The sequence below is a fragment of the Polypterus senegalus genome, chromosome 10 (assembly GCF_016835505.1).
Source record: "Polypterus senegalus isolate Bchr_013 chromosome 10, ASM1683550v1, whole genome shotgun sequence".
Classification (NCBI taxonomy): Eukaryota; Metazoa; Chordata; class Cladistia; order Polypteriformes; family Polypteridae; genus Polypterus; species Polypterus senegalus.
In genome coordinates this window covers 163,699,546-163,726,339 of record NC_053163.1, presented here as the reverse complement: position 1 = coordinate 163,726,339, position 26,794 = coordinate 163,699,546, and the positions used below count along the sequence as shown (strand labels likewise).

The 26,794-nt window shown below is 52.3% G+C and overlaps 2 protein-coding genes across 9 annotated transcripts in view; one reads left to right on the top strand and one right to left on the bottom strand.

Moving 5' to 3' along the window:
• Nucleotides 1-1,326: 1,326 nt before the first annotated feature.
• Nucleotides 1,327-9,296, top strand: pdzk1ip1 (PDZK1 interacting protein 1). The gene is made up of 4 exons (XM_039767242.1): nt 1,327-1,526; nt 6,161-6,281; nt 7,905-7,997; nt 8,945-9,296. Exons 1-4 carry the CDS (start codon nt 1,457-1,459, stop codon nt 9,006-9,008), a joined length of 348 nt encoding a protein of 115 aa, XP_039623176.1. The 5' UTR covers nt 1,327-1,456; the 3' UTR covers nt 9,009-9,296.
• A 1,558-nt stretch (nt 9,297-10,854) lies between these two features.
• The window catches only part of patj (PATJ crumbs cell polarity complex component), a 118,078-nt gene continuing 102,138 nt past the window's right edge, over nt 10,855-26,794 (bottom strand). For 7 of the 8 annotated variants that reach the window (XM_039767233.1, XM_039767239.1, XM_039767237.1 and 4 more), the window contains 5 exons: nt 26,567-26,689; nt 24,645-24,749; nt 14,778-14,881; nt 13,453-13,576; nt 10,855-11,721 (listed from right to left, as the gene is read on the bottom strand). In XM_039767233.1, the coding sequence (XP_039623167.1) occupies nt 11,575-11,721; nt 13,453-13,576; nt 14,778-14,881; nt 24,645-24,749; nt 26,567-26,689 (603 nt within the window). In that variant the 3' untranslated portion in view covers nt 10,855-11,574. Of the gene's footprint in view, nt 11,722-13,452; nt 13,577-14,777; nt 14,882-24,644; nt 24,750-26,566; nt 26,690-26,794 lie in introns of those variants that run through there. The other variant, XR_005635420.1, reaches the window with a different exon arrangement.

Genomic DNA, 26,794 nt, shown 5'->3' with positions numbered 1-26,794 from the left:
CCTGGACGGCGGGTCACATCCTCCTCCCTGCGCTCACCTCGGTGTCTACTGTGGTCTTAAAGAGAGGAAGACGAGTGACTGTTGCCACGTCATCCTCCTCCTCTGCTCAGCCCCACCATCACTACAGAAGACGGCTCCGGGTTCAAGAGCCAAACTCCCCAAAGAGCTGCAGGTCTGCACCTCGTCTCCCCTCCACACTCAGCGGGTGACTGCAGGGCCATGCCAAGCTTCGTGCCTGTGTGACATTTCGTGCCTGTCACTGCAGTATAGACGACGTCAACGGTCACCGGCCTGAATGACCACAGACCAGCCGGACACTCGCGGCAGGGCGCTCTGCGAAATGTGAAAATCTTTACAATGAAACAGTTTGTCACAGTTGTCACTTTCAGCCTTGACACTAGGCACGCGTGAAATCGCAGGGTCACACTTTCGTATTTTTCTTTTAACATTTCATAATGTGCTTTCAGAAATGTGCCACCTGAGGTGCCTACCTGGTCACCTCACCCCACCAGATCTCCATTTTGACCCCGTTCTACAAATCATCTGAGAATCCCTGAATTATATAAAATGGACGTGTCCTCGTGTCCTCTCCCAAGTCAGCCCTGGCTGGATGTCCCCGTCTCCAATTCTTGATATTCGTTTAACTGAATTCACCCATAATGCGATGCCCACCCACAATGCACTACTCCCGCCGATTGCGTCTGGTGGTCTCCTTCCTTCTGTGTCCTCGGGTTGGGGTTGCCTGTCGCGACCTGGTGGTCTAAACTGCCCACTCTGATGTAGCTCGAGCTTGCTGGGGTCCATAATTCGAAGAGCCGAAGGGTAGGCTCTGGGGGGGGATGAGCGGGGGGATGTTAATTACCAAATAATCAGCCAATTAAAACGAGCCACTTTGTTAAACTACGGGATGTAATGCAGCATGACATCGGGACTGTGGTCTGGTTACCTGTCCCATAGGTGGAGTGGACGTTCGCCCACGTGCAGAATGAAAGCCAAGGCAGACTCAGGGTCACACCAGGAGTCGGTGTCTGCGACTGCCGTAGTCCCTGCTGTCCTTCCTTTAAGACTCACTCAAGAGAGAAGGCGCCATGGATGACACTGGCTCGCCCCCCGCTGCTCTCAATCACAGTGTATGTCGTTAACGGGGGTCCCTGCTCAGCCTCTGGGGCACTGTATTGCCAAGTAAAAAGGCGGGAGGACAATCTGCGGAACTCTGAAGTCGGACAGAACGAGTGGGCGCCGCGTCACCGCTGAACTTTTTAGTTTTTTTTCCTTCAAGCGCAGCGCCCTCAGGTGGCCAGTGGCGGGATGTGCACTTCAGCCGACTTCAAAGGGAGCGGGAGGTGCCAGTTTGGGCAGCGATGGCGCAAGCCCATTAAAGAGACGCTGCCCTGCCCTCCGTGCATTGGCTGACCGCAGGTGAGGACTTCAGCCGCGGAGGACTGTGACGGGGACCATGAAGAAAGCCGTGGCGACGCTGCTGCTCCTGCTCGCCTTCTTTGTGAGGACGGCGGTGGCTCAGACTGGTGAGTGCGGCCGGCGAGCCACGAGGTGCAAGGCGGGGAGTAGCAACGGGGGTGCAGATGGGGTTGGGGGTCTTCTTTCTGTCGGTGGCTGTCGATCATGTTTCATGCTTCGAAAGTCCTCGGCGAGAATGCCGGCAGCACCGGGCACAAAGCGGAGACCGGGGGTCTAAAGATCAGACAGAAGGCTCAAGGGAGCGGGCGGTCAGCAAAGGTGGGCAGCTGTGTAATCATCAGGTATTGAAAGCGGGGTGTGAGCCTTGGTGCCTAACTGGACGGGACGCCAGTCCACTCACACACACACACACATCCGCGCTGTCACCAGGTCGGTCACCTAACTGTGACATCTTCGGGGACGTTGGCTGAAATTCCCGTCGAGGGATTTGAACCCAGGGCGGTGCTCCGTGAAGCGGAGGCGCTGCCTACTGTGCCGCCTGTCTTTAGTTAATACGTGTGCTTTATATAGCGCCTTTCCCACGCTCAAAGCGCGGTCTTCAAGCGGCAGCAACTTGAACTTTCTCCCGTTAAAAAGACCCAAGGCGGGGGATCGCTAGGTCGGCTGGATTGGACGAAAAGTAACGGCAGGTCATCACGGCCACTCGCCTAGTGGCGACAAGAGAGGGACAGATCAGGCACACGTGACAAGACCTGAACAGGCGCCAATTCAGAAACATTTAGTACTGCGTGTGCTGAGGGGCCCACTTAATGCGGCGACGGGGGGCAGCACTGGCGTAAGAGGAGCAGCAAACGGGGGGCTGAACTGATTAGGGGTACCAGATGACATAGGACAGACAAAAAGATCCTCTGGTGTTAGTTAAAGTCACTTCAGCTTTGTTTGTCCTACTGACTCACAAGTACAAGAAGACCCCCACATGTGACAAACCATATGAACGTCTCCATGTCTAGTTATCGAAAAATGTTGAGCTTATGGGGGTCCCTCCTATGTTTGGTCTCTCAAAAAAAAAGCCTAATTTGTGGACCACATGTTTTGTGCAGGAAATGTCACCCTAATGCTGAAGAGGAAACTAATAAAATGACCGGAATGACTTGCATGTGACATCAACTGCCCCAGGGGTTCACCCCCAATGGGATACGGGCATCAAATTAAAGGACAATGGGGGCACGCGGAGGGTCGTTTCCTGCAATGAGGAGGCTTCTGATCACGAATCTGGTCATATTTTTTGATATTGGACTCATTTTGGTGGTCCGAGCCCTCCACGAGCCACTCCCAGAGGTGACAAGTTTCGGAGCTAAGCATGTGAGGTATCATTTCAGACCATTTCCAGGTCAGTGATTCTGAATATGAGGTTATTTTGGACTTTTTTCTATTACAATTGACGATATTTAGATGTTTCACCCTTCAGTTGAAGCCCACCTTTGGATATTTCAGATATTAGACCCAACACTTCTTGCCTATCATGCACTTCCACCTCCTGAAGTAAATCCTTACGTTTCTTATGAACACGGTGGCCTTCATCGCTATAGACATTCAGTAATGTCGTGATGGGGTGGCGCAGCAGTCCGTGGCCACACCGAGGCTCTTTGGGGGGCTCATAGGTCAGGGGCGGATGGCGTGAAGGACTAAACGTATTTTATTAACTCAAAAATACTCGTCCAGTATTCCGTGTTTGAGCAGGTGACCCTCCACTGCTAATCCCACCCGTCAAACTCCAGCGCTGTGAGGCTGGAAAGGCCACCCCCTGCTGTCCCTCTGCATCCGTTAAAACGTCACAACATTAACTCAGTAAATTTGACTAAAGCCCAATGTGGGCCCATAACGTGTGCTCGGGCGCCGTCACTCGACTCATCTCACTGTCACCAGCTGGCACCAGATGAGCGAAAGCATCGGGATGGTACTGGCAGCGGCTGGCAATGGCTTTGTAGAATAAGACGATAAACGAGGCTGGCATATGAAAATGACAAATGGCCGTCAGAGTGGCACACTGAGAAGGCTCAATGGACGGTGACGTTTATTTTAGGACTGTACCTCTAAGTGGCCGTGTGGCTGTGTAGCTACCCAGTGTCACATTGAGTGACGCGCAGACTCACCCGTCTTGAGGGCGGCCGTCACGAGTCAGTCGATGTCACTTCAGATGAACGCCTCGAACGTCCCCCAGGATGTGGCCTCATTTGCATAAAGCCCCGCCCAGTTCTGGTTGCATTGTGGGCCAAGGGGGTCCTCGCCGTCTTGCAGGCTCAGAGAGAACGCATTCGATTTTGTACGGAATGGTCGTGGAGGACAATTTGTGTCAAACTTGTCACCCGCCTGTCATCCGATGTCCCCAAAGCAGCTTCTTCAGTGATATTCAGTGCAGTCCACTGGACACGACGCTGTGTGACTCATCGCCATTCTAATGGAGGGCCACCACAGTCCCTACCAAGCGCTGTGCAGCTCCACAAACAGGCAAATGTCACTTTAGGGGTGACAGCGCAACAAAACGGTTGTTGGAAATGAATCACACGAGTTACGTGGAATCTACGGCCAGAAGTGAGCCAGTCAGTGGACAGGTCAAAGGTCAAAGCCAAAACGAGAACCAAAAACTGGCGGAGAGCCGACGTTCAAACACGAGTGGAGCAAAAGTGAAAAAGATTTATTATCGCAGCCATTGGACGAGCTTTGAGCCGCCACTTTGATGATGTCACCAGCGTGCACACCGCACTGCATTCTGGGAAACAGCAACTACAAAGACCCTAAAATGGCAGCGCCGATGGGAGCCACCAAACCTGAGCAAAGATTTGAAATCCTTGTACATCCAAACCCCCAACTCCGCGTCTAAACGTCGACAATTAATGAAAAACCGAGCGAGTGGCATTTAACGTCCCACCTCGATGTGCCCGACGCTCTTCTCTGTCCTCCAGGAGGAGCCCGGACCTCCTCACCGGCCCCCTTTGGATGAGGAGGAGGAGCAGCAGCTTGACTTTGATCTCCTCCAGGAGGTCCGCACTCCTCACCTTATCTCCAAGGCTGAGCCCGGGACCCCGCTGGTACCCGCGATGTCGTTCTTTCAGTCGCTGGCCTCAGCTCGGGACCACTCTGACGTCACTCGGCCGCACACCAAGGGCTTCATCTTCTGGCTCAGCTCTCTCTTGACCACGACTGACCGGTCCAGCTTGGGCCGCTCTGATCCTTCAGTCAGTCGTGAACGAGACCCCCGAGATACTTAGACCCCTTCACGCCCTTTGGTCTTATTTCAGATAGGAGGGGGCATTCAGAACAGGTGAGCCAGCAGGTGGAGACCACCGACAAACTGGGGTGGGGGGGTCACTCAGGTGAGACTCACCCTTTGGTTACGGCACTCAAGGGGTCACTTGGAGAACTCGGCAGACGTCCCCCCTTGAATTTAAGGAATCGAACCTTCTACATTTTTGTGACTTGTTTGTGACAAACTGCAAGGGCGTCACACACTTCATCACAGACCCTGTTGATGCGGACGCGGTCTGGAGGGTCAGTTGGGGGTCTGAAGACTCAGTCAGGCACTGCACATCACTTAACCGCATTGTCAGCGTCCTCTGTGCACAAAACCATAAAAGGAATGGAGACGAGCAGAAAGAGTCACTGACTGTCACCATCAGGACACATCCCAGTGACAAAAGGGACAAATGTCATAAAGAGTTTCCAGTTGGTCACTGAGGTCACTTGGATTCTCGCAAACCATCAACATGATGACAAGAATTCATTTGTGCTGTAAATGGATACTCGAAACTCAGTAAATGACAAATCCCAAGAGGCTAAAGTCCACGTCACGCTTGGTGGTCCCCTGGCTGGCCCGCCTTTAACCCTTTGACTGCTGGACCTGCCGGCCCACCAAACTCAAGTCAGCAGGTGAAGTCAGAGACTTGGTCAGCCACTTTGGTTTCTAGTCACCTCAGCAAAGAGTTTGTCACCTCAGCGCGTCCCCTGTGATGAGTCTGTCCATCCAACTGCCAGACCCAATCATCCAGGGCAGGGTCATTGCGAAGCTGAAGCCCACCTCAGTAAACACTGGGCGCAAGGCAGGAACAATCCGTGGACGAGGGACACACGGACACACACGGACACGCACACACCAGGTGACATCCACCCAACCTGCTCGTCTTTAGACTGGGGGTGTAAAACACTTGGGGTGCGAACTCCTAGTTGGGAGGCAGCAGTGGTACCACCCATGCCACCCTTTGATTCACATTGTGTCCATTTCTTATGTTGCCATCCGTATTGTGCCAATCACAGATGGCTGCCTTGTCATTATCAAATAGAGGCGGAGGAGGCGGGCCCACTTGATGACGTCACTAGGGGGGTGTGGCCTCCACACTGTGACTGCCACCTTCAGTAGATTCGGGTTTGCAATTCTCCGTTTGTTTGCTTTTCAGGTCTGTTGCTAGGGGCGTGGTCTTGCACAGCGACTTGTCATACTGGTGACATACTGGTCTCCAAGGCTGGAGACACCGCAAGTGTGACATCCAAGATTATGTGATTAAAGAGCTTACAGTCCCTCGATTCCTGCTCAGCGTGTTCAACTTCTCGTTGTTGGCCTTTGCCTTTTCTTCACTTAAATGTTGCGAAGAGGCGACTCTAACACGATGGCAACGGGTAGGGGGTCTCTAGAAACTGGAGGCTGACGTTCTGACCGCCCTCAAAAATGCCATTTGGCTCTTTTCAGATAAAGTCTCAGCGCAGAGGGCCATCCCACCCTGGCTGACCGGGATCATCGCCGTTGTGGTCTTCCTCTTCCTCGTCTTTATTGTCTTCATCGTCAACAAGATGTGGTGTGAAGACACAAGGTGAGCATCGACCTGAAAATAGTGACCCACAGAAAGCCTCCCCGATGCCCCCCCTCCCTGACTGTTGTTATATAGCGCCTTTCATATGTCGTTCTTTGCTTTGCTATCACCTTTCAGATTATCACATCTGCCATATAGCGCCTGAATCCCTCAGTGATTCGTGTAGTGTCTCTTCACACACATTCATTTATTTCATATTGCCCCTTTTATATCTATATTTATACATTTTACACTCTTTATACCCCCTGCCCCTCGTCTATCACTTCAGTGGTGTCTCCCACATTATTCGATTACCTCATCATTCTTGTTATGGTTGTGTTTGCACCTTGTTAACATATTTATTTGTTAAATGGATATTTGGGCCTTTTCATCGACTCCTGCAGGTTCCTTTGGGAATAATAAAGTGTCCATCTGTCATATAGCGCCTTTCATCCATCCATGTGCCATCTTCTTGTCTATCACCCAACTTTTGTACCTAATGTTATACAGCACGATTCATGCCCATTATATAGTGCCTTTCATATGTAATCATTCATCACACCTTTCACATTTACTCTCCGATCCTCTATGTAGCGCCACCTGTAGTCCACATAGTGACTTTCAGGCCTGCGTATTCAGATTTCACTTTATACAGAGCCTTTCATTTCTATCTCTTGCGATCATCTTTACATGTGATCGTGTGTTTAGCTTGGGGTTGTGACTCGGAGTCTGACTTAGTGAATGGGGGTCCTCAAAAGACCACCAAAGCAGCCCGGGACCTTCACTGGCCCACCTGGTCGATGCCTGAAGGCTGGAAGACCCCCAAACTGCGGCCCACACAGGCCTATCAATGGGGAGTCCAACATAGAAATTAAAGTTCCAAACTTTACAAATAAGTCTTACAAGGGAGAGGAGGCGCGAAGCTCCGGCTTGTAGAAACAATCAAAGACAAGGATTAATTAACAAGACAATAAGACAACAAGACAACAAGGAGGACAACAAGACAACAAGGAGGAAGGCAGACAAGAGCCAATCCGAGGCGACGAGCACCAAAAACACAATCCGACAAGCGCCAGCCGCCTGAGCAACAGCCGGTGACCGACGACACAGTCCACACTCACTGCTGGCCGAGGAGGAGGAGGAGGAGGAGGAGGAGGAGCTGGCAGCAGTGACGGCCCCGCCTCCAGAGAGCTCCACCCACCCACAAAGCACATGGCATGGAGGTCACTTTAAAGGCACAGCACAGAGTAATAAAGAAAAAAGAAGAGAGACCTCCGAGGCTGTGCCCACCCAGCACTGTATATAGCGCCTTTCACTCCTGCTCATCTGTGCTTACACTGCCCTTATTATATTGTGCAGGTCGCATGTAATCTTTCATTCTATATAGCGCCTTTCACAGCTACCTCTTCATCTGTTCCTTCCATATCTGAATTGTCACCCCCCCCAACCAAATCTCCCACTTTTAGGGGTCTTTACGATTGTCTCACCAATCAGAGCCCCCACATCACACCCACCTGTCATCTTCTGCTCCTTTCCTGTCCGATTCTCAGTCTTGGTGACGTGGTGTCCCCTTAGGCTGCTCCACTTCGAGGACAGGTCACCTGGCGGGGATCACGTGACCATCGCTGCTCATTTCTGTTTCAGTGTCGAGGAGCCAGCAGAGTCCAATCAGGGAAAGCCACCCGACGGCGCGATCCAGAATGGCACCAGCCTCGAAGTCGTCCTCCACGATGTGCGGTGAGATGGGGTAGACTGGGAAGAGGGGGCACCAGCCTTCATTACTAACAGATGGGCTTTGAGCAGGACGGGCATAGAAGTTGCGACAATTCACTTGACACTTTCAAGTGAGGCTGTCACTGCGGCCGAGTGACCGAGACAGAGGGCTGCTTCAGTCCATGGGGGTGGCAGTAGCAAAAAGGGTGAAGTCCTCTGCCAAGCAGCACCCGCCGCCAGGCTTCAGCCTTAAATATGAGCTTGTGACCCTCTGGAGGGCAGCACAGCAGGCATAGGAGGCCCACCTGAGTGTCAAGGCAGGGGAATCAGACTGGAGCCACCTGGGGCATCAAACCAACCTGTAAAAGTAAAGAACTGCCTGGAGTGCCAGTCCTGGCACATCAGTGCCACACAAGACTTCAGCCCCAGGGTCCGCAGGTTCTTCATGCCAGTGGTGGACATGTCTTTGCCACTTTTCCTTAGTGGGCCTTTCAGTGCAAGAACGCCTAGGTGATTGTTGAGGTGGGCACATCCTCAGTAGTTGCTGTCACAGCCTGAGCTGGCAGAGTGGTGGGCTCTAAATTCTACCTTGGGTGCCTTTGTGGTGGTCTCATCTGCTCCCCCCTTCTCCAGATCTCTCCCTGACTTGTCGTCAATGCCCTTCAGTCTTTTCATTTTAGCAGGGGGATCGAGGACAAGTGAGCCAGCAGGCAGAGACCCCCTACAAACTGGAAGGTGCCAGTCAGGGAGCAGAGGTGGCCTGAGGCCAACAAAAAGGAGGAAGACAAATCGCTGAACGGGTCTCCGTCCCTTCAGGCGATGGCAAGTGCAGAACTGGAGACCACCAAGTGAGGGCTGGATGCTTTTTCAAGGCGCTGTAAACTCATTGGGTGGTCTGAGACGTGGGAGGGGGGGACCGAGAGTCAGCCAGTCCTCACACTAACTTGTGGACCCCCATTACTGTGTTTCAGAGACATGGGCTACGACAACATCTGCCTAGAGGATGACGGCAAGGTTACGATGACCGCCATGTGATGACCGGCGCCGGTGGCTTTTTCACTTTTCACGTACAAAGAGCCAGCAGGTTGAAGACCAAGGCTTTGAGACGCGGCACTCCCTTCACGATGGGCACAGATGCCACCCTGTAGCGGTGACAGTGCAGTTCCAGTGCTTGAAGCTGCCAGACGTCAGTCTGATGAGGCCACACAATCGGGTCACATCGCGAGGTGACAACAACTTGAACCGTTTTGTTAGCCTGCAATGAAAGAAAATCTCTGAGCCTGATCACAAATTAAAGTTCCATCTGTTACTTGTCACTTGTCACTTGTCACCTGCGTGTGGTTTATTAGACAATCATTAGGTGTGGTGGATCAAGAGAGGCAAAGTCCAAAGAGAGCGGAAGACGAGGAAGGAGACCCCTTAGCAGAAATGTGGGGGGCCGTTCAGCTCATCCAAAGGGACATCCAGTCGAGACCCACCAGGACAAACGAAGAGACAGGCGACTGTGAAACGCGTGTGTGGCATGAGTGTTGGGCAGCATGGGGGCAGTGATGGGCATGGACTGAGGCTGAATATCGACTTAGAGGTGCCACCCTGGCACTATCTCGCGGAGTGGTCTGTGCCCACATAAAGCCCCCATTCTGAGTGTGGCTGTGGTTTGGATCTTCTCGGTCATTTTTGTTATTTTGTGTCTCATGGACGCGGCTGGTTTGCTGGCATCTGATGTCATCGGTCGATGGATTTGAAGACCTCAAGCACAAGTAAAGCCAGGGTGGGGTTTAAAGACCACCCACTGTGACTAAGTCTGGTGCCAGGAGGATGAAGAGGAGAGGTGGCAGAGGAGGACAGAACGGCCCGGTGAGCTCATGCCAGCGCAGGCGTGTCTTCAGTCCCGTGTCCGTCACACTGGATTCTCAGGACACTCTGTGCCAGGTGCCCACCCATCTATGACTCCTGAAGAAATTCAGTGGCGCCACCAAGGAACAAAATCACGAAGTCTGGCAGCTTGAAGCCCCCCTGACGTAGCCAGCGCCCCCTCCTGGTTCACAACATTGAGTGCCACAAAGACGACGCTTTTCACCCCCATGACAGGCCACCACCAAGCTGAACTGAATTTTACTCAGAGGTGTCACTTGAGTGTCCAGGAGCTCGGTGACACTTTTAACGAGAGTCGTAAGTCGGGCTTACAGGGCGTAGCAGGCTGGCACATTCCAGAGTTTCTGGATCGGAACCCAATGCCAAGTTATAATTCTGATGGCAGGCTGAGATTGAAGTAATTGGCACAGACCTCCATGTTCACGTCTGCAGAGCACCAGGTCTGCCTGCTGTGCCATCTGTTGGAATGGCACATTAAACACACTTTATCACTAAAAATGTTTGTGGCTGTTAGAATGACACGTGCAATGCATTTTATAACTACAAAGGTTTGTGATGCACCATCTGTTGGAATGGCAAATGCAACGGGTATATGTCAGTATTATATGCCATTTGGTATGGGGACATAAAAACAGTCTGATATGCCATCTGCTGGAATGCCAAATGAAATGCATTTTAGTACTAAATGTGTTTGCCACGCGGCATCTTCTGAAATGGCAATACGACAGACACACAGACACGTGTCCTTTCAGTAAGGAGGATACATAAACACTGAACAACTGGCAATTGTGGCCAAGAAAAGCCCACCCTGCTGCCCGCCTGCCCGCCGTTCCCATCAAGCGGCCGATGTAACGCATTTCACCGTCGATGTGCGTTTTAAAAGTCTCCACAGAACAGTTTGTGAAAGTCAAAGCCCACCCACCACAGGGGGGTCTAGGGGGCACAGCAGAACAGGGAAGGACACACGGGAGTGGCATGGCGGCGTAGCACAAGGCAAACTCATGTCTTGGAATAAGAAAATCGTCTCTTTATTGCTTTCATTGAAGTGAAATTAACAGAAAACATAAAAGGAAGTCAAATTAGAAAGAACAGAAAAGACACAAATGACCGGGGCACCTGTGCAGACCGCCATTCACCTGTCACCGTGCCGCGACGTCGGGGCTGAGCGCAGTCACACACGCACGCGCACGCACGAGCACGAGCACACGCACACGCACACACGCGCACGCGTGTCCTTCTCCCTTCAACTGCACGTGTGCGAGTGTGCGCAGGCAGGAAGTCACATGATCAGCCCCGATCCGTCACTTTATTTTCTGCCACCTTCCCAAGTTGCCCCGAGGTTTGGTCTTCACTAAACGACGGGCACCGATGGCCTCCTTGTATGTGCCAACAGGAAAGTCCTACTTCTAAAATGTACCCCCCACTCACCCCAGTGTCACTCGCCAGTAATGAGAAGGTGACATGTAAGGGACTTGCCCAGGCTATGCCCAGTGCCAGGCGACGGCCCACTCGCACTGGCAGTGCTGTAGCGAATGAGCAGGAAGCAGGGTGGCCGCACACACACGGGAGGCTGGCCAGCTGGCTCTTTGCCATGCGGGACAGGTGGGCTCACATGAAGGATGCTCGATTTGGCGGCCGTAGGCAGGTAAGGGTACACGTGTGGCACTGACGATGTGCAGCCAAGGCACCTTCAGAGGGCCCCCCAAGTCCGGGCAGGGCTGCAGGATTAGGACAGCACAGTCAAGGTGACCGTCCCCTTCTGTCGCTTCAGGATGGCCACCGCCTGCTCGTGGGTCAGGCCCTCCAAGCTCTCTCCGTTCACCGCCAGGAGCTGATCCCCCCTCTTCAGGCGGCCATCGTCCGAGGCGGCTCCCTGGAAAGACGAAAAGGGACAAAAGTCAAAGCGGATGCAGCCGGAGGCCCCCAGATCGACTTCTGTGAGGCCGCAGCACTAACCACTGAGCCACCACACTGCCGCCGTTCTGAAAACTGCACCCCTCTCAACGCGCCAAGACCCGCGGAGCAGGAGCTGAACCCGTGACGCTGGCATCGGCTCTCCCGCCACCTTAGAAGAATCAAATGAAATCCTGGGGCAATGCTGCCCTCTAGTGGCCCACCAGGCGAAGGAACACACTTGTCATGCTGGCTGTTATGAACGCTCCTAGACATGGGGGGTCCGGGGGAGGCTGCAGGGGGTCCTGGACGGTATGGTCCAGCAGTTACTGCAAGCGCCCCCGAGTGCCAGGCAGGTGCCCTGCGCAATTTGTCTGGTTAATCAGTGACAGCCAGTGTGTGACCTGAAAATGGAGGACAGGCAGCCGAACGCTGCCAAGGGTGTGTGGCCCCCCGATTATACACAAGTGGAAAAGTCCGAGGGAATCCCATAATACAGAAGTGTCCTTGTGCCATTGTCACCTGGATGGCTAAGGAGGGACAAGGTTGGCACCAACATCTCTGGCAATACACAGTACAGAGAATAACAGACCACAGGCGTCAACAAGTGGCGCACACCATCATGTAGGGGTCTTCAGGAAGCAGAGACGCGGGGTCTGACGAGCCAGGGCGTACATCGAGAGCGGCACCTTAGACCAAACACCCAGAGCGGCACACACCAGAAGGGTCCACTCGGACCTCTGACGATTGGCAGGCTGTCGTCTTCAGCATAAATGGATCCATGAAGGGGTCTGGTGGGCCCAAAAGTCAGGGTTAAACCAATGGAGTCTGGGAAGCTGAACCCACATGATGCCCGCTGTGGCCCTGGTGTTGCATGTGTGACCTACTCAGCTGGCATAATGAAGGTGGTGTGTGAAGTCCTAAGAACTCAAACATTGGCACCTGGGGCATCCATCACACTGTTATTCACTTGGCTCAGGCTGGCAGCAGTGCTTGGTGGAGGTGGCGTGCCCTGGTGCCCGTTATCCTGGCAGACGTCTCTGGTCTGCAGTGATGAAAGCAGACTTAGCCTGGAAGTGAGTGATTTCCACGTGGACAGATGGCACAGACCCTGTGGGTCTATCATGTACCACCCTGAAATAGACTGGGCCTACAGCAGGCACCTCGGAGTGGACACAGACCACCACTGCTGCATCAGGGTCCTCCACAAGGCCAGTCCTCGTCCCGCTCCTTCATGTTCTTATAGCAGGGTGACGCCTGTCCACATGCCACCCACCTGCTCCAGCAGTACTGCCATGCCATGCTGATCACATACTGGACTGGACCAGACCAGACTGACCGGCGTGATGAAGCTGGGCCTTCAGGTTGAAAGGTCACGGGCGGCCATTTGTCATCTGTATGAGGGTCTGCAGGTCAGAATGCGTACACATGAGGGGACACCCATAAAGAAGGTGAGGGTGCCCAATAGACTGAGTGACATCAGTGTGTGTGTGTGTGTTTGTGTGTGTCACACCACTCAGGTGACCTTGAGTTTCTTGCTGTGGTGCCTGCAGGGCCTCGGGGACACGCGGGGTCACCAAAGACGCTTTTACAGGTTGAGGTCAAAGGGCGGCTCGCCTGGAGCTCATCAGTCAGATGGCAGGTTTGGGGTCACCGACGCGGTCTAACGGGGGACTCGCTCCCCCAGTGCCGGCCCACCGGTCATACATACCTTGCCAAAGATGGTTTTGACGTAGATGGGCAAGTCGCCGTGAGGACTTCCATAGCCACCCACTATACTGAAGCCAAGTCCATCGGGGCCTTTGTCCAGGGTGACGATCTTAGCCTGAGAGGGTCTGGGCAACAAGACAGAAGGAGACCAACATGAGGCCAAAGCCAAGGGCACAGAGCGCCAACACGTCCTTGTGAGAACATCTGTGAACAACGGGCTGGAGGAGGAAGAGGAGGAGGAGGAGGAGGAGGAGGCTGGTGAAAAAAGGGTGGGAGTCAGGGATGAAGATGAGGACTCGTGTGATGGCAGAGGGAAGAGTGTGGGGTGAGAGAAATAAGAACTAATGAGGAAGAGGAGAATATTAAGTGAAGGGTCTGGTATGAAAGTGAGGAAGATGAGGAGACTCTTTGAGCTGGAGAAAATCGGTAAGAGGAACACACGAGTCACGGTGAAGGAGACGGTGGGCATACTGGTGACAACTGAGAGGACACACGTGACGAGCAGGCAAAGGCAGGGAGGAAGGACAAGAAACACGAGGTGGGCAGAGAGGAGGCCCAGTGGACGAGATGGAGTGGAGAAGAGCAAGTCGGGGACAGGCAGCAAGGGAGAGGGTCCGGGCCTGTCAGGAAGAGGAGGGGACCGCAGTCAAGAACATCTCAGGGCAAACTACGGGCAGGACAGCGAGACGCCACACAAGGCGGGCACAGAGGAGCCAAGGAGGAGGCCCAGCAAAAGGAAGGCCATCTGTGAGAAACACAAAGCAGGGGGATGAGGAGGAAGAGGAGAACGAGCACAGCGAGGGAGAAGGTCTGCTTTAGTGGTGGAGGGACGTCAGCGACGAGGGGACGCCAGGGAAAACCTGTGACGAGGACACACAACACGAGCGAGAACAAGTCAGAGGGTGAGGAAGAACAAATGGGGGTCTGCACCGACAGAACGTGTGTGACGACCACCGAGGAAGGAGAAGAGAAGCTGGGCAAAGACAAGCAGGAGCAGAGGGGGGGGACAAATCATGGAGGGGACACTCGATCCAAATCAAAATGGAGGACAGTGGGAGGAGCTCAAGCGGTCAGGAGGACACAACTCCTCCTCCTCAACTTGTCCAGATTTACCTCCCCTTGGACGGTGGGTGCCACCCTGTGGACCCCTCCTGCTATGACACACCTAAACAAGACAGAGGCACATCCTGGCGCTGAGCTGCAAGACCCACACGGACCCCCTGACACAAGAAAGACCGTCGTCATGTGATGAGCGCAGACCACTATAAGAGGCTCCTTCCAGAACTCTCCCTCCCAGCGTCCCCTCTGGCCCGGCGGCGTACTCACTGGGGGTCCTCCGTGTGGGCAGCCACTGGGCAGCTGAGGTTCGGGCTGGCTGCCATGTTCTGAAGCTGACTGGCTATGGCACTGATGTTTGTGTCGGCCACCACCTTGGAGAGAAAAAGAAATGGAAATAAAAAAAGACCCAAGACTCTGGCATCAGGCATCAGAAGGCGGGCGAAGGTCGCTGAGCGGACCTCGAGGACCCGACATGAGAGACGCCAAGCAGACTTCAGTGGAGGACCCCCGAAACAGGACTGTCACACATGCCACCATGTCTGCAGTGCTCTCAAAACTCAAAAAGTGGAGCTCAGCCTGAAGAGATGGGCCTGGACCAGAGACCCCCACAAGGGGCCGGAGCGTCTACACCTCAACATGGGAGAGGACCACCTAAAGGACAGCACAGTTCTTCTGGAAACCAAGACGGCGGGCATATCAGGTGTCCTGTGTTCCCCCCTCAGGAGACCACCACAATAATTCAAAACTGGCCTCTGTATGACAGACCAAACGTACATCACGGGCACTGCTGAGGTGGGCACTGCCGGCAAACCCCACCAAGCCAACCAGGAGAGGCTGGGAAGTCTGACTGGTCTGTTGAGACACACACTTGTGCACCAAAGTAAAAATCCTTTTTGTAGAATGAAGCACACGCGCCAGTATGCCATGGCACACGCGCCAGTATGCCATGGCACATACGAGAAGACGTTTAGAGGGAAAGCCATCAAACTGACACGCATTACATGTTCATTAGCATGTGCAAGGAAAAAGGCGTGGCAATAAAGACTCCCTTAACATATCCGGCCCCACCCAGACTGCTGCCTCTCAATGGGCGTGATCATAACGCATGCAGCGCCGCCAAGCCAACTGCCACTCAGACCTGTAGCCCTGCCCAGCCAACAGCCAGTCAACCGGTCTGCTAATAAAGCAAGTAGCCCCTCCCAACTGACTGCCACTCATCCGTGAAGCCCCGCCCAACCGACTGCGCTCAGATTATTTGGCCCCGCCTCCTTACAAGTTCCTTGTTCTCCACATTTGTGTTGTGAAGTTTTGCGGTCAGGCAGTTCCGCTCCATGATGCCAGCGCTGGACATGAAGGACGTGTTACAAGCCGCTTAGTGATGTCCGCTGGGCTCTGCCGACGTGACAGTACGGACCCTACAAAGGTGAGCCCCCCTGTGATACAGCATTATAAATGCTAGCGCCTCTCCACTCTGCCCAGCAGTCAGTCTCTTGTGCAGTGCCTTCGTTGCTCACACTCATGTCTCTTATGTACGTACGTATACTGTGCACACACACACACACACCAGTTCACGTAAAGCCTGCACCTCTCGGGGGGACGCGAGACCCCGCGAGGCCCCATGGAGTTTGGCTCCACCTAGTGGTCCGTTTCCTTCCTTGCACGACTTCAGAAAGCTCGGAGGTGTCGGGGGGAGGGGTGGCCTCATTTCCAAATTAAAAGCTCATTAGCATACGTGATTTGTACACACGCGGTAATGAATGAGCAGCCCCCCCGCCCGCGCTTATCTGCGGATTACACCTGCTACAAGTGCTGTCAGCACATCTCGCCGAACGCAGGCGCTCCGCAGGGACGGCTCCCTCCAAACTCCCATTAAGCCTGCTGGCTCCTGGGAAATGCGCGCCATCTCGCACCTTCACGCGGGTTGTGTGTGACAAGGCGAGGACGGGGGGGGGGCCCGCGGTTGACTTGAAAACTTCCAGGCTCCCCGGCGAGCAGCTGGGCACATTGGTGGGATTATCCTTCAGACACACAGCCGTGGGGGGGAAATGGGACTGGCACAAGGCCCACGACGCCCCTGTCTCTGCCAACCTGGCACAAGCCAAAAGCCACACATTGCCTGGAAGGCTGGCTTCACTCCTTCACGCTGCATCGGCGATCAAACAAAGGCCAGCGCTAGAAAGTCGTCTCCGTCAGGTGGACTGAGCTGACAGGGACGGTGACAGGAGTCACTCAAAAGGCCATCAGAGGGAGCCGAAGGGACGGGGACAACACGACTCAATGGGACGGGAGGCAAGTAATGGGGGGTCTCTGATCAAAAAGTACGAAAACTGACGAGCGAGTAAACAGACGAGTGGATCAGAAAGCATGTCACATGACGCAGACGCCACACAAAACGAGAAAGGTCAACGTATGAAATGTCATCACCTGATCAAACGGCCAAGAAAGACAAAACGGTGGGCCGCAAAATACGCTGGTGGGCAAAGAAAAGTGAAAAGGGCCAAACGAGAAAAAACACAATCATGACGGGGGACAAAAAAACAGCAGAAATACCAAAAACACAAAGAAAAGGCCAAACAGCAAAAGGAGAAAAGAACAAAAGAAAAAGACAGAAAGCACCGGAAGGCAGAAAAGGCGCCAAGCAGGAAGGGCCGAGCAGAACAAACGACCCCAGAGGCCAACTACAGCGGGCACAGCACATGCCCTCTCACTGTTGTCAGCTGCAAGGCCCCCAAAATGTGAAAAGGCTCCACTACCACAACTAGGCCTCCAGGCGTAGCGCGAGACCCTCAGCCAACAATCGGAGAAAATCAAATAAAAAATAAAGCTTAGGGTCACTGAGCACCCCCTGACTCCACAGCAGTGGGCACAACTAAACCGAACCCAAAGCAAGGTGGGCACGACCCCAAGACGACAAGCCGAGAACACAGCAGCAAAAGTCAGCTGGACAGCTTGTGAACTTGTACGTGGGCACCTGGGCATCGGCCGCCGCACATGCAGATCTACTCTATGAAAAACGGCCGGTGGGAAATAAAATAAATGAACGTCAAGTCAGGCTCCACCCCTAGCCACTCCTTTCACCTGTAATAGACCTCTGGCCCCTCCCACTGCTGCGGCTCCTTTTGCCTTTATTTGGCCCCACCCATTCATCTTTACGACAAGCAGCTTGGCCCCTCCCATTGAAGCGTCTCCTTTGACCTGAAACTTGCCCAGCAGGCTCCTCCCATTGGTCCCTGTAGCAGGGAGGGTCCGGGCCTGGCCAGGCTCCTCGGGGGGCTCGTGTGCACGTTTGGGTTCTGTTCTTGGGGATCTCTTAGCTGCTCCGTCAGACTCGTTTTGCACCACACCTTCCTCCTTTTGCCGTTCGCTCATCCCCATCATCACACCTCGGCATGTGCTGTGAAGTAGTCAGCGGCCCGTGAGGGGCTGCGTTGTGTGCACCCGCTTCATCCGGATGAATGCCAACAGACTGGCCCACCTGTGTGCACGAGGATGCCCCTGCGCCCGACAGGACACACCAGACAGATAGATGATGGCACGTGTGCACACGCTTCGTCAAGGAATAAGAGTGACACGCTCATGGGCATAAATAACGAAAGAAAACAAATGGATCTCCGGTAATGAATCCGTCGCTGGCTTTGTACACAAGATGTTTCGCCGTCCCTCCCCCACCCCCTCCCCTCTGGCACTGCCTCTTATCTCCAGGCGGCACCTGGGCACAGAAACTCCCGCTTTATTCAGATGGCACCAGCATGGTCCAGAACTGCAGAAACACTTTTGTAGCTCAGCAAACGAGACGGCACTTGCATGTCATTTCTAAATGCAGAGGTGGTGATGGGCAAACGGAGGGAGGCAAGGGGCACAGGAATAAAGAGATGGCACGGTAATTGTCCCCATGGGTCCGCTAATCAGTAACATGCAAAGAGCCTTCCCTTCTGGAAAAAAAAACAAAAAAAAAAAGATGATGACAACGAAGAAGAAGAAACGCATGCCACGCTCCCCTGAAGCCGGCCTGATAATTCTCGATGTGCATAGCGGACCGCGATTATCTGCTCACACACACCGCGCAGGGACACAGCTGCAAGCGTCTGATAACGGGCGGCACGCACAAATGACACAGCACTGCCGATAATCTGGCCGATAGCAGCGTTTGGCTTCGGGGAGTACAGGTTGGGCACCGATGCCTCTGGCTGGGGAGGGGCATTTTGGTCTGTGGCACTAACGGGTCTGTGCTGTGCCATGCCAACTGATGACATGCAAACAGGAAGGAGTTCAGCTTTAAGATCAGATCAGAAAGTCGAGACGGACGAGTACAGGGACAAATAAACCTCGGGCAGCCTGAATACCCCCCGGGTGTGAGCTGCAGGGGGCAGAGCACCAGATATCAAAGAAGGGCTTTGGCGAGCTGGCAAACCCCAGGAAGCCCGAGTATGCCAGGGTGTGAGCAGCAGCGGGCAGTGTGTCACATTTAAAACAAGGGGGTAAGAGAGGAGGAAAAGCCTGAGTATATCATGATGTGACCACTAGGGGGCAGGATACTGCATATAAAATAAGGGGGGGGGGCAACAATCGTCACACAGCCTGAATAGTTCAGGGCACTCTCACTAGGGGGCAGTGCATTACATGTAAAACAAGACGACAACGGAGGAAAACCGAAATATACCGGGATATGAGCACTAGGGGGCAGCGTGTCAGGTGCAAAACACGGGGTGAGGAGACCTAGAAAACCCTTGGAAGTCTCTCAGGACATGGCCACTAAGGAGCGCTGCAGTAGACGAGAGCCTGAGAAGAATTTGGAAAGGAAAAACAGGCCGGCCATTCAGCCCCACCAGCTCTTCACTCTTATTATAGAGCCAGCAGAATACCCGCGCGTCGCAGCAGAGAAGTAGTGTGGTAAAGAGGTAAAGAGAAAGAAAAGGAGACATTCTGAAAATAACGTCACATGATTGTCAAAGTAATTGTTTTGGGTATTTGGTGGCAGCGTCACAAAGTTGTTTTCATCTCGCCGCATCAGAAAATGTGCCACGACGTCTGCCACGCCACCTTTTTAGTGTTGTCTCACAGCTTGGAGTGCTGCTGTTATAATTGGTTTGAGTCTACATACATTATATATATATATATATATAGAAATACACACATACATATCTTCATATATATATACATACTGTATCTATATAAATATCTACATACACAGTACAGGCCAAACGTTAGGCCACACCTCCTCCTCATTCAAGGTGGTTTCTTGATTTTCATGACTGAAGGCATCAAAACTATGAATGACCACATGTGGAGTTATGGACTTAAGAACTGAAAACATCTATATATATAATTCACTAAGGCAAGACAACCATGAAAAGCACGCCGGAAGGGGCGTGGATTCACTAAGCCGCCGACAAGTGAGACACCCATGGCGCACGCAGGAAGGAGCCATGCCCACCAACTCCAAGCCCATTGGATATGACGACAACTCGCAGGGCCACGCCCACCAAGTCGGAGGCGAGGACACAGAAAAAGTGGCGTCATTTATATTCGTCTGTCGTGGAGGCCACATGCGGTGCAGGTCAGGTTAATGTCATGTTCATGTCATGCACCTCCGAGCTACGTTGGCTGTTCATAGAGTCATGTTTCTCGTGGAGGTGAATCGCCATATGCAGCGTGTGAAACGGTTTGCGAGGGGTATCTCATGGGATCTTTAAAACAATCCTTTACAACTGAGGTTAAAACACAATGAAGTAAGCAGTCTACGAGTTTTTGGTTACAACGCATGACCGCTTGCACCACAGCAAACTGTTTTACACGCTACATACAGCAATTCGCATCCGCGACAAACATGCGTCTTCTTAGATGCTCCTGCAGGAACACGGAAGACGTTTTCCTGCCCACCAACACTCCTTTTTCACCGGCCCGCGTCTACCCTCGCTCTCTAGACATTCACACTGCCTGCCCATGTGCCCGGACACAAAAACTCACAGACCACCCAGTTAGCCCCTTTCGTCTGTGCTAGGAGTCCACATGCACGTCTAAGCCACGTTGACTTTGCATTATTCTTTTTGGTTTCGACACCATGAAAAACCATGCGAAAGGAACAACGAAGCCCCGCCCACAAACTCTACCCCTCCTCCCACGTGCTCAGGAACGCACCTCAGACCACTGCCCGCCAAATCACACACATACTCACTCGCTTTGGTCTGTGCTGCGGTCCAAACCCAGCTGTGAGCCACGTTGACTATTCTTTTGCCCTCCATGGCTGCCGCTTCAAATGTATTTCATGGAAACAACACTTCTTTCAATGTTATAGAAATTCCTGCTTCAGGTAACTGTTTGTTTCTGTCAGTCGGGTTTTTTTGGAGAAATGTCATTGACGAAACTGTTGCTCATAGCAAACTGTTTTACACGCTACATACAGCAATTCGCATCCGCAACAAACATGCGTCTTCTTAGATGCTCCTGCACTTTGTACACAACACCCCCCCGTGGTCGGGTGTCTTGGTGGATTATATGTAGAAAGGCAGCCAAAACCGCACAGAGCAATGAAAAGTCTACGTGAGTCACAGGTGGGGTTACCACTTTTAATACAAACAAATAAGCGGTCGGCGTCCAAATTCTTAGAGGGACAAGTGGCTTTCAGCCACGTGAGATTGAGCATTAACGGGTCTGTGACGCACTTGTATGTCCGGTTCTGCACGCGCGCTACACTGAATGGATCAACGTGTGTCTACCCGGCGTGGGTAAGCCGTTGAACCCCATTCGTGATGGAGACCGTGGCTTGCAATTGTTCCCCACGAACGAGAAATTCCCAGTACGTGCGGGTCATACTCTCGCACCGATTACGTTCCTGCCCTTTGTAAACCCACCCACCCCCCGGTCGGGTGACTTGATGGATTATATATAAAAAAGCACCCAGAACCGCAAAGAACAATGAAAAGTCAACGTGGAAACCGACTGAGGCGTGTTTGGAAAATTACGAGTCAACGTGACTCACAGGTGCGTGTGGACTGTACACGGGTAGGGAGTTGGGGGCGGGCACATAAGCGGGCAGTGCATACTGAACGAGCGCCATTCAACCCTGTCCTTCGCTTTGAAAGGAGAAGGCGCTCCTCCGGTTTTCAGTCACGGACAATTGTATGTTGCTTCGTGGCGTACATTGTTGCAATGTTACTTTTCTTGGTGGTTTATTAAATTACGGATTTTTCAAATGTTTATTTTTTCCTCTGTGCTTAAAAATCATTTAAAAAGCGGCCTGATTATGCGGCGTATGCTATGCCGCGGGTTGGCTAGTGTTTTATATTCGAGTTTCTTCAAAACTCCGATTACTGCTTTGCACACTCTTGGCATTCTCTCGATGAGCTTCAACAGGCAGGCAGTCACCTGAAATGGTTGTCACTTCACAGGTGGGCCTTATCAGGTTATTTAGTGGAAGTTCTTGCTTTATCAATGGGGTTGTGTTGTGCAGAAGTCCGGTTAGTTGGACGCTCATTGATTTGTCAACAGGACACCTCCAGGCTGTGTCAGGGCTATCTGACCAAGAAGGAGAGTGATGGAGTGCTGGAAATGGTCAGGAAAATCAAGAACACACCTTGAATGAGGAGGCGGTGTGAACAAACGTTTGGCCTGTACTGGAAATATGTGTGTGTGTGAGTGTGTATATAATGTAGATAGGGGTGTGTGTGTCTATATGTGTGTGTATAGCTTTGGTCACTGAGTGCAAGAGAGAAATAATCAATTATAGTCTATAAGTTATTAAACAGTAAAACATTAACGTTTTAAGAAGTACAGGTACATTGAGCACTACTGGAGTGGTTTCAGGTAAACTACATTTTAAAGACGGTGTAACACAACAGGTAAGTAACTAACAGCAGCTACAATGTATATGGATCATCTCTCGGTAGTTGATCCCTTTTGAAAGGCGCTACACGACGGCTGTGGTATAGAAATGACATTTTCTATGTGAACGTTCAAATTTGTGCCTCTGGTAATGTGCCTTACCGGATTTAAAGAAAATTATTTTTGTGTCCTCTGCAGTGTTAAGAGAGAAAGGCTTTGGTTTGGGATAAAAGGTGTAAAGAAAGGAAAGTTGCCTTTTTCTTTTATATAGTATAGAGAGATGTGTTCGGTGACGTTATGATCGCCTTTTGGGGACAGTCGCGGTGGGTCTTGTGTAGACTGGTGAGACGTCCCGCCATTAATCGGCTGTGATGGCACTGTCAGTCCTCCACTCGTGTGCGTGTGTTCATAATCCGAGCTGACGACCTGATAATCGTATACGTGCAAAAGAAAGTGTGAATCGCCTTAATATTATTTTGCCGTGGTGTAGAAAAGGGGTCCCGTGTTTGCACTTGTCTGGGCTATAGCGCAGGGGGAGGAAGAAAAAAATTAAAAGTGCTCACTTTGACTTAAAGCAGAAGCGCAGTCAGCGTCTCAAAGGCCGGCACAGCTATGCACGCACGCTGGCTGCTCGACTTTAGCTGGGCAGGAGACCCCAGTTTTTGCAGACACGTTCATGATATCAAAAGTCTCAGCGCTCTTTAGTGGTCTCGCTTTCTCTGCATTCACAGTCAGTTCACGTGAGCCACTCGGAGTACATGCAGCGAATCCTCGGAGCTGTGCCTGTGCTATCTCGTGCGATCTCGCGATGTCCACGGCGTTATTTAATGTTAGCTAAGACCCGCCACTTAAAAGTTTCTCGCTACAGCAATTCTAACTCCGTTACAAAGTCATCCAAAGTCTCGTTTATAACTCGTGTCTTCTCATTAAACTTGTATCTCGTGAATAAAGTATTCTGCGTTTTTCTTCAGCGCTCTTTTGAGCTCTTCCTTCTTCTCTACGCACTGCGTTGACAGTCAGTTCACGCGATTACTTGGGAGGCGTGATGATGTCACACTAAACTCCGCCCCCCACGGCTTTCGAGCTCAACTCCATTACAGTATATGGAGAAAAATAGCTGCCAGTTATGACCGGTAGGCGTAGAATTTCAAAATGAAACCTGCCTAACTTTTGTAAGAAGCTGTAAGGAATGAGCTGCCAAATGTCAGCCTTCTACCTACGCGTGAAGTTGGAGAATTAGTGACGAGTCAGTGAGTCAGTCAGTGGGGGCTTTGCCTTTTATTAGTGTAGATACTGGGGGGCTAGTGGAGGCAGCAAAGCTCAGGAAGTCTGAATATACCAGGCTGGGAACACTAGGGGGCAGCGCATTACATATGAAACTGGAGAAGGGCTAGAGAAGGTAGACATTCTCAAGAGGTCAGAGTACACCACAAGTGAACACTAGAGGGCACTAGAGGGTCCGAAGAGCTAGCAAACATTAGGAATATGCCAGCGTATGAGCACTAGGGGCAGTGCTTCACAGAAGAACACAAAAAAACGACCAATCGGCCCACCAAGCTCATCCGTCTCATTGTAGAACACAAGCAGTTAGTGGACGCAGCAAACCTCCAACAGCTTGAGGGGTGGGAGCACTAGGGGGCAAACCTCAGGAAGCCTGAATATGCCAGGGTATGAGCACTAGGGGGCAGTGCATTTTATTAGAACACTGGAATCATCTTGACAAGAACAAACTTATTAATCTTATTATACAACAGAAAGTGTTAGGAAACTAGCCAAATACAGAGAGTCTAAATATTTCAGGGTGCTAGCACTAGGGGGCGGCACATCACCAGTACAACAAAGAGTAAAGAAATCCCTGGGAGCCAAAATGTACCAGGCTATAAGCACTAGGGGGCAGTGTGTCACATGCAAAATGAGCGGTTAGAAGAGCTAGAAATGCCTGGGCAGCCAGAATATACCCGGGTATGAGCACTAGGGGGCCCACCCAGCTCATCCGTCTCATTGTAGAACACAAAGGGTTAGTGGGCACAGCAAACCTCCAACAGCCTGAATGCTTCAGGGGGGCAGCACTAGGGGGCAGAGCAGCACACACAAAACAAGGGCGCCCGAGTATCCCAGTGTGTCGCATTTAACACAAGGGTTTAGGAGAGGAGCCCGAGTATACCACAAGATGACCACTAGGGGGCAGAGCATACAAACAGAACAATGTCAGTCCTCAGGAGGTCCGAATATCCCAGCAGCCTAGGAGCACTAGGGGGCAGTGTGTCACACCTGAACGTTTGAACCATTTCGGCGTCAGGATGGCAGGCCTACCTGCAGGGAGATGAGCCCATAAGCGTTCTTCAGGATGTCCACCACCTCAGCGTGCGTCAGGCTGTCCAGCAGCTGCCCATTTATGCTCATGATGCGGTCCCCCACCTGCGGATTCAAGACGGCTGGCGTCACAAACGGTAAACAGCATAAGGCAATCCATCCATTTTTAATTTCTCACGCCCCTTTGACTCCAAACACAAATCACCAGAACACAGAATTAAAAATTTAATTATCAGGGACTTTCATAAAGTGCTAAACTGTCCCCGGTCCCCTCTACAGCTCCAGGCTCGTCTGCTGCCATGTGTGACCACTGAATATAGCGCCTTCCATGATCAGCACAATCATAACGAGCTTCAGACCCCTTTGCTCATAAGCCTCACTCACCCTAACATCCTCAGGCTCATCAATCGCATGGCACACTCACAGGGGCCATTTAGCCGGGCAGTCACAGATGGCAGCACAGTTGATGTCACACAGAGGAGCACCAGGAGGCGCATTTGAACCCTGAAAGGTTCTGCCATGGACCAGCTGTGCCACCCTCTTCACTGGCATATTTTCACAGCCATGTTGGGGCACTCAAACTTGCCCTCAATGTCTCTAAACTCATTTAGCACTTTGTGATGGGGCTCACCCAGTAAGGCGCTACATAGTGCCGTGAAAAAGTATGTGCCCCCGTCCTAATATATCCTCCATTTTTGTCACAGTGGATGGCTTTGGATCTTTAGATAAAGTGTCGTATTGGACAGAAGAGGGATCATACATGAACCAACACCTGTAGTGCCCTGTGAAAAGGTAAGTGCCCCCTTAGTGACCCACTCAAACAGCTGACCAAAGCTCTTTGATAATTCGACTCCGCTGCCCTGCTGAATTTAAAGCTTCCCCTCTATTGACTCTCAGCGTGAAGTCACCTCCACAAGAACAGAGCAAGTGCCAGAAGAGGTGAAGATCACCAAAGGGTGACCAAGCCATTTGTAAGACACCACAGTGCCCGCCATTATCTCTGGCCACCCAAAATGACCCCAAGGGCGCAGTGATGACTCGGTCAAGAAGGACATCCAAAGCAGTGCAGGCTCAGCTCAGCTCCGAGTGCAGGACTCCACCGTGAGGAAACATGGGAGAGGAGCCATCAGTGCAGAGACTCCCTGGGTGACCTCTGAATTAGGGCCTTTCAGAATAGCGAGAGCCAAGTCAAGCAGCACAGGGGGGCTACTGTGTCTGGAGTCAGACCTACGATAAGACGTGGCGGTGCTGGTGTGACGAGTGGGCATGAAGACTTTAAAGGCGTGACTGGAAAATTCTTAAGGAGAACGTCCGGTCAGCGGTCAGTGACCTGAAGTATCCCCAGCAGGACAAAGAGCCCCAGCAAACGAAGGTGGAGCAGCCCCCTCAAGGTCCGGCTCTGAACCTAATAGGGAGGACCTCGAAGGGACAGGGACGCTCACAAGCCCACCAGAGCACCTGAAGAAGAGCAGGCACCTTGAAAGCCATGTGACAAATGACATGATGTGTAGCGAATCAGGTACTGAAACTCTGGGGGGCAATTACTTTCTCACACGGCTGACCTGGAGGACTTTGTTCCTCGAATAAAGAAGGTCCTGATGTGAAAACGGCGCAGTGTGTCCACTCAGACTCCCGCCCTGTAATGTCACCTTCTGTCTAAAGATCAGAGGTCACCCGTTGTGTCAAATGTGCCAAAAGTGGAAGGGGGCAAAGACTTTTTCACAGCACTAAGGACTGATGAGTCACAGGTGTGTCCTCCTGCTTGTCTTTATGAATCCATGGACAGACAGCCACTCAACTACTTGTGTCTGCCCTGAGCTGGGGGACCACCGGACGTGCAGACACCTTCAATGCCTTCAGGCTCACCTGTGGGAGACAAGATGGACGCCAAGAGAAGAAGCACTAGGTGGCCGCGGCCTTACCTTCAGTCTCTGAGTGCGGGCCGCCACTCCGTTGGCCTGGATCATGGCAACAAAGATGGGAATGTCACCCAGCGGGCTCCCCTTCCCTCCGGCTATACTGATCCCCAGTGCGTCCGTGGGACCCTGCAAGGCAGGCAGACAGACAGACAGACAGGCAGGTGGGGTGAGAAGTTCAAGCAGAGGACGCCCACCATCATGCAGCACGAGCCACCAGAGGACAGCAGATTA

Bases quoted from the DNA above. Each gene is read 5' to 3' on its own strand.
- pdzk1ip1 (XM_039767242.1), top strand. From the start codon at position 1,457: ATGAAGAAAGCCGTGGCGACGCTGCTGCTCCTGCTCGCCTTCTTTGTG. The intron at 1,527-6,160 runs GTGAGTGCGGCC...GGCTCTTTTCAG, and splicing joins GACGGCGGTGGCTCAGACTG to ATAAAGTCTCAGCGCAGAGG. The intron at 7,998-8,944 runs GTGAGATGGGGT...ACTGTGTTTCAG, and splicing joins GTCGTCCTCCACGATGTGCG to AGACATGGGCTACGACAACA.